The 9734-nt window shown below is 47.3% G+C and overlaps 2 protein-coding genes across 4 annotated transcripts in view; both read left to right on the top strand.

Annotated features, from left to right (window-relative positions):
- The first annotated feature begins 5519 nt into the window (after positions 1 to 5519).
- Positions 5520 to 9734, top strand: part of EEF1AKMT2 (EEF1A lysine methyltransferase 2) — a 35403-nt gene continuing 31188 nt past the window's right edge. For 2 of the 3 annotated variants that reach the window (XR_008667113.1, XM_055346365.1), the window contains exons 1-3: positions 6087 to 6235; positions 7797 to 7862; positions 8882 to 8996. Coding sequence is in view for 2 of the 3 variants with exons in the window: in XM_055346365.1 (XP_055202340.1) it covers positions 6105 to 6235; positions 7797 to 7862; positions 8882 to 8996 (312 nt within the window). In the remaining variant the exon portion in view is untranslated. Of the gene's footprint in view, positions 5629 to 6086; positions 6236 to 7796; positions 7863 to 8881; positions 9001 to 9734 lie in introns of those variants that run through there. The other variant, XM_055346366.1, reaches the window with a different exon arrangement.
- FAM53B (family with sequence similarity 53 member B) overlaps positions 6160 to 9734 on the top strand; it is a 144698-nt gene continuing 141123 nt past the window's right edge. The window contains exon 1 of the mRNA XM_055346364.1: positions 6160 to 6235. The gene's annotated coding sequence lies outside the window, so the exon portion shown is untranslated. The remainder of the gene's footprint in view (positions 6236 to 9734) is intronic.

Below are 9734 nucleotides of genomic sequence, written 5' to 3'. Positions count from 1 at the left end.
GCAGCCCCGGTGGCGCAGCGCTTTGGCGCCGCCTGCAGCCCGGGGTGTGATCCCGGGGACCCGGGATCGAGTCCCCCGTCCGGCTCCCTGCATGGAGCCTGCTTCTCCCTCTGCTGTGTCTCTGCCTCTCTCTCTCTGTGTCTCTATGAATGAATGAATGAATGAATGAATGAATGAGTAAAATCTAAAAAAAATAAAACATAAAAGCCAACACTGGCGCGCTCAACGAGGAAAGGAGGGAGACGATTTAAGCAATTATAGACTTTGGGTTTGACAGACAAGTAACATGCGGTGATTTCCATTGTCAAGACCGGAATGTGGGGGAGGGGAAGGGTGGCACTCGGGTAACCCGCCGCGGGGGGGGGGGGGGGAGGGGGAGACAACGGTGGCTTCGGGGGTGGCTGGAAGGGAAATGGTCCTAGCCACGGAGGCCGTAATAAGAGACTGGATTCCGGGTACCAAAGAACACGAATTTAATGAAAAGTCATGGAAAAAAAAAAAAGATAAAAAAACAGTTAAAATAAAACTTAACAGAGTCAGAGAAAGAAACTCAGGAATCAGGCCACCTGGCTGGTTCAGTGGTTAAGCATCTGCCTTTGGCTCAGGTCTTGATCCCAGGGTCCTGGGATCCAGGCCCCATTGGGCTCCCCAAGGGGAACCTGCTTCTCCCTCTGCCTATGTCTCTGCCTCTGTCTTTCTGTGTCTCTTATGAATAAATAAAATCTTAAAAACAAACAAAAAAGAAACTTAGGAATCATTCTTCAATTCATTCAAAAACTGGACTCCTAATCTCCCACAAGGCTTTCCAAGTTGAGCAAGCAAACAGTACTGTTTTCTGACAGTTGCACAGACCGAAAACCTTGGACTCGTTATTGGTACCCCCTTTGATCCATCAACACATTTTTAAGAATATATTGAGAATCCTCCAACTCACCACGAGCACACCTATTACCTATCATGTGGCCCAAGCCATCAGCTCTTTCCTGGATCATTATAACAGTCTCTCTAACTCAAGAGGCTTGAACTGGGAGCAACGTTACCTCTTGGGGAACATTTGGCCGTGTCTGGAGACATTTTTAGATGTCACAACTTGGGGGGAAGGGTGCCACTGGTGATTTAGTGGTTAGAAGACAAGAATGCTGCTAAACATCCTACAAAGCAAACGAGAGGCCCTACCCCCACATCAGTGGAATGAAATTGAGAAACCCTGTATTACAGTCTCTGCCTTTAACGCCTTCCCTGCCAAACCTATTCTCAACATACCAATTAAACTGGTCATGCTAAAACTGAAATTCAAAATTTAAATCACATTGCTTCTTGGTCTAACCCCAAACCCTTGTAATGACCTGGCTCCTATGAATCAACCATTAATTGATTTCCCTTCCTGTTGCTGCCCCCTTTGTTCCTTCTGCTTCAGCTACACAAGTCTTCTGCTCCCTGGCTATGCCTATCTCCTCCTACCTCAGGGCCTTTGCACTTGCTGTTCTCTTTGCTTAGAGTACTCTTCTCACAGATTGTTGCAAGGTTTACTCCTTTATCTCTTCTATAGATGCCATGATGTGTGACCCATTCCCACCCTTGTGGGATTGATAGATTTATTATTCAGCTACCAGGGGGAGTTGTCTGCTTTCTCCTGGAATTACCCTCAGTGTAAGAATCACTGCCTAGTCATTCCCCCTTTTCTGGGCAACAAACATTTAAGGCTGTATCAATGTAGATGGATAAAGGCCCACCTCCATCCCTCCAATTTGGGGCAATTCCGAAGGGTCAGCCCAGCTCCAAAGTGCTCTATAGGGGAAAGTGGTGCTGGCTGAGGTGCTATTTTAACAGTACCCTAGGCTAACCACTTCCTCCCTCCAGTTCTGTTTCTTTCCCTTCCCCTTCCCCAGGATCACCATCCTGGGAGCACTCCTTAGTAAACTCCTTAAATGTTCATCTCAGTATTAGACTATGCTTCCCTGGGGACACAACCTATGACAACCTCTTGTAGGTTTTCACTTGGTGCTACCCTGTCAGAGAATCTTTCCTTATTGCCCTAATCAGACTGCAGCCCTCATCCAATGTTCTCAGTCTTCTTCTCCTTCTATTTTCCTTCCCCTTTCCCAATTAGTACCACATAATGTCATCTCCATTTTATTCATTTCTCCAGCATATTGCCTTTGTTCCTCTACTGGTGTATTCTGAATTGCATGAAAACAAGAATTCACCTTTGATTTGCTTACTGATATATCTCCAGCATTTGGAATAATGCCTGCCATGTAGATACTGCCCAACACTTGATTGTATTGTCCAATAAATGACTGTTGAGTGAATGTTGCATAAAAAAATGGGTGGGTCCCACAGAAGATGGTTGTGTTTTATCAGCAGGTACTAGAGGGGGATGGAGACAAAAGCTAATAAAAGGAATAAGCCTGGGGCTCCTGGGTGGCTCAGTGAGTTAGGTGTCTGCCTTCGTTTCAGGTCATGATCTCCGGGTCCTGGGATTGAGCTCCATGTCTGAGTTTGCTTTTCCCAGGACCTCAAGACCATGACCTGACCTGAAGGCAGAGGCTTTAACTGACTTAAGCCACCCAGGCGCCCTTGAAATAGATCTATTTTCAACTCTATTTTATAACCAATGAAACAGAACTAGAATTTATTGAGCATTTACCATGTGTCAGGCACGTAGGATTTCACAGGAATTCTCTCATTTAATGTCTACAGCAGCCCTATGCCGTGGGCACTATTATGAAAGGATGTGCCAACTGCAGCTCTGAGAAATTAAAGAACTTGCCTGTGGTCACACATGATAGGGTCAGGACTCAAAACCTGAGTCCAATTCTAGAGCTGCATACCTACCTCCCTTTCTAAAAGACTCACTTCAGAGCAGGTGGGAAAGTAGGGAGGGGTTTTCCAGAATGGCATCCTAAGCCGTGATCACTACAGAGGATCAAGGAAGGTAAAGCCTGGAACTGAACCCTTGTTTTGCCAATTATGAAGTCTTTGAGAACTCTTGAAAGCACAGTGTCAAGGGAGTTGTAGGTGAGCAGGTTTCTACGCTGCAGGGATTGGCAGTATGAGATGGGGACGACGCAACCCAAAATACCCAAAGAGCTCCCCCTGACCTATATAATGGGCACCTGGTGAGAGGGACTGTGTTCCTTGGCACGTTCCACCTTCTCCCTGGTGATGGGCAGCTCCGCTCAGATTGAGCTTCTCCACCCTCCACTAAGAATCCTGTTGCCCTGGGTGATCAGAGGTGGTGCCCCACACAGCCGGCAGGACTAAACAGCCAGAGTAATCCTGGAGCCAGAGAAGGAACTCTGTATAAACAGAGGGTTTTTCCAGGGCTCCATACCAACAACTGTTTATAGCGTTCATCACACACACAGCAAAAACATCTTAAGTGTTGGCAAGACACCAGATTGAAGATGGCCTTATCTTTCACGGGTACTTCTTAATTAGAACCTAAAACTTTTTAAGACTTAGTCACATTCAAGCTTGCTTTCTCTAGCATCCAGAGTCTAGAAAAGATCAAAACAACCATTTGCTCAGGGCAGCACTATTTGGCTGTGGCATTTGGTGGTTTTATTACACTGTAATAAGGTTACTTATGCTTTTTCTTCAGCCCTTTAATCACTATACACATGGATCCCCATCTGTCTTTTACTGTATTCTATCACCAGCGGTTGCTTGAACATTTTAGAACATCCTGTGTAGGAGGAGATGCACATTGGGTCTCAGTTGGGATTTCTGTGAACTGTTGATGCTGTTTACCTCTAGGCACTAACTAGACTTCTATTTGCTGAGTCAACAGAAACATGGTCTAGGAAACATTCCTTTTGGTTGGAAGGCAGCCTTTCTAGGGGTCTTTGAAAGCCTTACGAGGACATTGGACTATCAGTAGTTCATTGCTGCTACAGAAAACCCCCAGACCTTTGGCACCTAAGATTTCTCACATTATTATTAATTTTCAAAAGATTTAATTTAATGGGGCACCTGGGTGGCTCAGTCAGTTAAGAGCCTGCTTTTGGCTCAGGTCATGATCCCAGGATGCCGGGATGGAGGTCTGCATTGGAGCTCCCTGTGCAGCCGGGAGCCTGTTCTTCCCTCTCCCTCTGCCTTTCCCCCTGCTCCTTGTTTCTTTCTCTCACACTCTCTCAAATATATAAATAAAATCTTCTTTTAAAATGAAGATTTAATTTATTTATTCGAGAGACAGAGTAAATGAGAGAGCACACAAATAGGGGCAGAGGAAGAGGGAGAAGCACACTCCCTGTAGAGCAGAGAGCCTGACATGGGGCTCCATTCCAGGACCCCGGGATCGTGACCTGAGCACGACCTGGGCAGATGCCCAACTGAGCCACCCAGGCACCCCGATTTCTCACATTATACTGCAGATCTCCTAGTGGTAGTCAAACCAAGAGGCAGATGAATCTCAGGTTCATTGGTTGGGAGCAACTGGTAGAACCAGTCACCATCTATTTCAAGCATGGTGCAGGTGAGGAAGTTGAAGCACACAAAGGCTAGGAATCTTGGACAAGGTCAGGTGCCTGGTCAGGGACAGAGCTAAGACGGGCATTCGGGCATCTTGATTTCCAGCACTTTGTTCTATGACACTTCGATTCCCATGGTTGGAAAATTTTGGGGATTCCTGGGTGGCTCAGCGGTTAAGTGCCTGCCTTCGGCCCAGGGCATGATCCTGGAGACCCAGGATCAAATCCCATGTCAGGCTCACTGCATGGAGCCTGCTTCTCCCTCTGCCTGTGTCTCTGCCTCTCTCTCTCTCTCTCTCTCTCTCTCTCATGAATAAATAAATAAATAAAATCTTTTTTTTTTTTTAAAAAGGAAAATTTTGGGGGTGGGAGGATGTGGTATGGTGGTGTCTATAAGGCATTTGTTTCTTGGGCATAAATTCCTATGTCCACCAGTGATGTCAAGTCCCAAGAGGGCAGAATGCTATTTTTAAGGCAAAATCTCAGCTACCAATTAAATTTCTGACCAGGAAGCCAAATAATGCAGTGGACTGTCCCAACCGCTTTCCAGATCTGACTGCGACTTGCATGCATGAGGTGGTCTGTGCATCTGCAGTGAGCAGTGTTGGCCTCAGATAGTGTGGATTTCGTATTGCCAGCCTTTCCCCAAAATGTAGTACCTTGAATAGTCCTGTTTTAAAAAATGCAGCTGAGTAACGTTTTGTTGTCGTTGAAGATTTTATTTATTATTTACTTATGGAGAGAGACCGAGAGAGGGCAGTGCAAGGGAGGAAGAAGAGGGCAGAGAGATAGGGAGATAGAGAATCTCAAGCAGACTCTGAGCTGAGTGCGGAGCCCAGTGCCCGGCTCCATCTCATGACCCTGAGATCATGACCTAAGCCAAAGTCAGGAGTCAGTGGCTTAACAGGTTGGGCCGCCCAGGCACCCTCGAAGCTGAGTAACTTCAAACATTGAATTGACTTCATTGAGTGATTCATGACTCCGTGGGTAGAAGGGAGCTCTGAGGAGTCGTACAAAATGTTAGGTTTTTATAGGCAGAAGACAAGGGGGCTTAGGGGGGTGAAGAATGGATTATTGCACCACCTCAAACAAATGCAACACTTGTCAACTATACTTCAATACATCGTCATCATTATGAAAAAGGTTATTTCAGGTAAGGTCACTCTCCCTTAGGGGAAGGCAGGAGGAATCTAGCAGGCAGATGACCTCACCCGTGCCCACCAGAAAATTCCAGGCTGATTGGCTTAAAATTCCATTCCTGGAAGAGGCTGAAAGTGCAGTTAAGTTGCATATTAAGTCTCAGTGATGTTGAGCAAAGCTGACTCCATTTTGGACCTGTTTCTTTTTCACAGTCCCTTAACGTTACACAGCACATAGGCGGGCACTTCAGGAAAGGTGCATCTGACCCTGGCAGCAGGGGGCGGGGGGGGGGCGAGGCCCCGTCGGTGCGGTCCAGGTCGGGGCTTGGGAGTCTCTCCACCCGGGACCGAAGCCGAGCAGGGAAAGCGGGAGGCCAGGAGCAGTAGAGAGGGCGGCCTCCCGCCGCCTAGACGCGCCCGCCCGCGCGTCCGCTCTGCCCGTACCTCGTCTCTATGGCGGCCCCAACGGCCCTCCGGGGCGCCGAGCGGGATGAACTCGGGCGCGGGCGGCGGCGGCTGCAGCGGCGGCGGCGGGGGCGGCGCTGGGGCCGCGGTGCGGTCCGGAAGGGGCAGCCCGGGAGGGGATGGCTTCGCCCCGTCGGCTCTGGGGACCCGAGAGCAGTGAGTGTGGCGTCCGGCAGGGGAGCGTGAGCCGCACGGCCCGGGCTGGGCCCCGAGGAGGGGATGGGGAGGGGAAAGGGAGGGGGAGGGGAGGGGATGGGAGGGGGATAAGGAGGGGATGGAGATGGGGAGGGGGGTCGGGAGGGGAGGGGAGGGGAGGGGGGTCGGGAGGGGGAGGGGAGGGGAAGGGATACGGAGGGGATGGGGATAGGGAGGGGGAGGGGATACAGAGGGGAGGGGAGGGGAGGGGGATAGGCAGGGGGAGGGGAGGGGAAGGGATACGGAGGGGATGGGGATAGGGAGGGGGAGGGGAGGAGGATAGGGAGGGGGAAGGGAGGAGATGGGAGGGGGAGAGGGAGGGGAGGGGAAGAGGACGGGAGGGGGGATGGAGAGGGGAGGGGGAGGGGAGGAGGATAGGGAGGGGGGATGGGGAGGAGAGGGGAGGGGATGGGGGATAGGGAGGGGAGGGGAAGGGGAGGGATGGGGAGAGGGGATAGGGAGGGGGAGGGGAGGGGATAGGGAGGGGAGGGGGATAGGGAAGGGGAGGGAAGGGGATAGGGAGGGGAGGGGATAGGAGGGGGAGGGGAGGGGGATAGGGCCTTGGAAGATGGGGATGACCTCGGGGCGGGGCGTGAAGTGAGGAAGGTAACAGTGGACCGGCTGGAATCCCCGAGGGGCCACCCTGGAGGTGGTTAAGAGGCACTTCAAAGAGTCGACGTGTCAGGGGGTTCGTGGGGTGCTGAATGGGCTCTGAAGCTCCTGGGAGCTTGGCCTTGAGGGGGTCTTGAACCCGAGGGGCAGGCGTGGGGAAAGGGGGGGCGGGGCCGACCGTAGGGCTAGCGAGCCAGGGTTGGGGGCACTGCTAAGGCTCCGGGGATGGGGTTGGAAGAGGTGGGACTGAAGGATGACGTGAGGAGGAAGCGGGGAGAAAGTGATGTGACCTCACTCAGACCGATGCTCAGTAATCCCGAGCCAATTAATAGATGGGTGAACGAATGAAAGGTAAGGATGAGAGAGGATTGCAAGGGTGCAGCGATTCCAGAGAGAGGAACCCAGAAGAGAAGGCAAATGCTGGGGAGGGGGAAACTATTACTTCAAAGGAGTAAATCTTAGAATTTAACCTTCAGGCAAAGCTTGTGTCTGCTGAGTTCTTTGTGAGTAACCACTGTATTGGTAGAAAAATCTGCGTGTCTGCACGTTCTAGTCTGAAATGTGCTGTAATGACACTCTGCCTGTACAGTGAAGTTTCGGACTTGTGTTTGGGGATTCAGGGATCCTTGGACAAAGAGTTGTTTGTATTTTTTTTTTTTTTGAGCTAAGATGTATAGTGTTTTTTATGTGTCAGGTATTGTACTCAGTGCTTTACATGTGTAAACTCACTCTGCTTGTCTGTGTCTTTCATTCTCTCAACACAAGGATGTTAAGAGATGGATCTATGTGCACGTACTGATGACACTGATAATGCTCGAAACTTCTGTCATGAATATTTACAATGTATTAGAAACATTTAAATTGTAATACAGTTTGATTCAAGAATCTTGCTTTGCATTTGATTATATAGTTGGGATGCTGTCTATGAGAGAGAGCTGCAAACTTTTCAAGAATATGGAGATACAGGAGAAATCTGGTGAGTTAGAAAAAAATAGTGGAATTATGATTCAGGAGAGAGAGAGAATGTTGTGTGTGTGTGTGTGTGTATTTGTGTGTGTGTGTCTTTTAAGTGCTTACCCCCAAAGAAAGACAACTCAGGAATCTTGGGAATCGTGGACTGATTCTGGCGTTAGTGGGTAGATTTAAAAAATCTCTCTCGTCTCTCTTTTAATGGTCAAGACTTAAATTTGATAAGAATATAGGTATTCCCTGCTTTTTGAAAATTCACATTATGCCACTTGGGTTTTATGAAAGGCATTAGTACCTGTTTTGCTAACTGAAAGGAATCTAAAGATCTTTGCTTGCACGAAAAAAGGTGAAAAGCAAAAATAGAGTTCACTGTTTTTCAGTGAGCCATTAGAGAGGCAGTACACACTCCTAGCAGCAAGAGTGGCTCTGCCAAGCTCCTTCCCCAGGAACTATACTCAGCATTCCAGCATCAAGCTGTCATAGCTTTAAACAGTATCTGTGAGAGTCTGTGCTTTATCATGATTTATTTTGTGCATCTTTTAGCAAGATATATCTCAAGGTATCAGGTCTAAGAGAGGTTATTTTTGGGGTCTGAGAATGCTCAAAAAATTTTACTGTATAAATTATTGGTCATTGCTTCTTTGTTTTGTGGCCTTTCGCCTCAGGAAAGGTTTCATAGCAATGCTCTGCTTGCAGTTAGTGGGGGAAACCTGTATTAGGAAATTGCTGTCATCCTGTGATTGTCCTTTTACAATAAGCAATAAAATTTTGAGCTCTCAACATAATCAAGTTAATGCTGATGTAGGGAAGCATTAATAAGTAACATAGTGACCTTATCTATTCTGTTCTGTTCTTGGTAGTATTCTCAATAACAGTAGAGGTGTAGCTTAAGTCACAGATGCTACTTCTTCCTTTCAAAAAAGGCTTAATTAAGCATTTTGAATAAGCTGCTTTAATGGAATATAGTTGTAATCTTTGCTCTATATTCCTCTGGTATTTGATTAACGGATTCTCTATTTCTAATAGGTTTGGAGAAGAGAGTATGAATCGGCTAATAAGGTGGATGCAAAAACGCAAGATTCCATTGGATGCTTCAGTGCTTGATATTGGAACTGGAAATGGTGTTTTCTTGGTTGAACTTGTTGGTACTTTTAGTATTCATGTGTTAAAGCCAAATTTTAAAATTTAAAAAAAGTCTTGTAAATGAGGATACTAACCATGTTAATCTAAAGTAGTAGAGCAAAAAAACGTACAGCAATCATACCATTTACTTTTAGGAGCCACATGGTACAAAAGGGAGGCTGCATGGATTGTGAGAAAGCATTAAATGAGAAGTAGGGGGATCTGAGTCCTAGTCTTGGCCCTTCTGGCCTTAGTCTTGACCTTGAGCAAGCCACTTAATTTCTCTGGGTATAGTGTAGGTTCTTTCCAAAGCTTTTGACTAGGTGATCTTAATTGGTTTCTTCTAGCTAAAAACTCTGGAAATTTGTGTGTATAAAAGAAAGATGACCTTTTACACTTCTGGTAGGACATAAATACCTTATGTTTAGAGTGCATGTTTTGAAGAGAGTATTTTGTCTATGGTACTGAGTTTTGGCACAGGTTCTACTAACTAAACCATCACTGTTGTGTATCTGTTGTGTGCTCATTGCTGTGGCGTGTATTGTGGAGAAAATTAAAAATACTTAGGCTTCCTTCTAGATGGCTTTACTGTCTTAATTTTTTCACCATTTATGTAATGGTGAAATTTATTAGGTGGCTTCCGTGTGCCAAGCCTTGTGCTGGGCATTGGCAACTTGAAAATGTAGACCTTGTGCTTGAGTTGTTCTAATATAGTAGAGGATGGACAGATGTATACATAATTAACACTGTAGCTTAA

Source organism: Nyctereutes procyonoides, unplaced genomic scaffold (assembly GCF_905146905.1).
Source record: "Nyctereutes procyonoides isolate TBG_1078 unplaced genomic scaffold, NYPRO_anot_genome, whole genome shotgun sequence".
Taxonomy (NCBI): Eukaryota; Metazoa; Chordata; class Mammalia; order Carnivora; family Canidae; genus Nyctereutes; species Nyctereutes procyonoides.
This window is presented reverse-complemented; position numbering and strand designations above follow the sequence as displayed.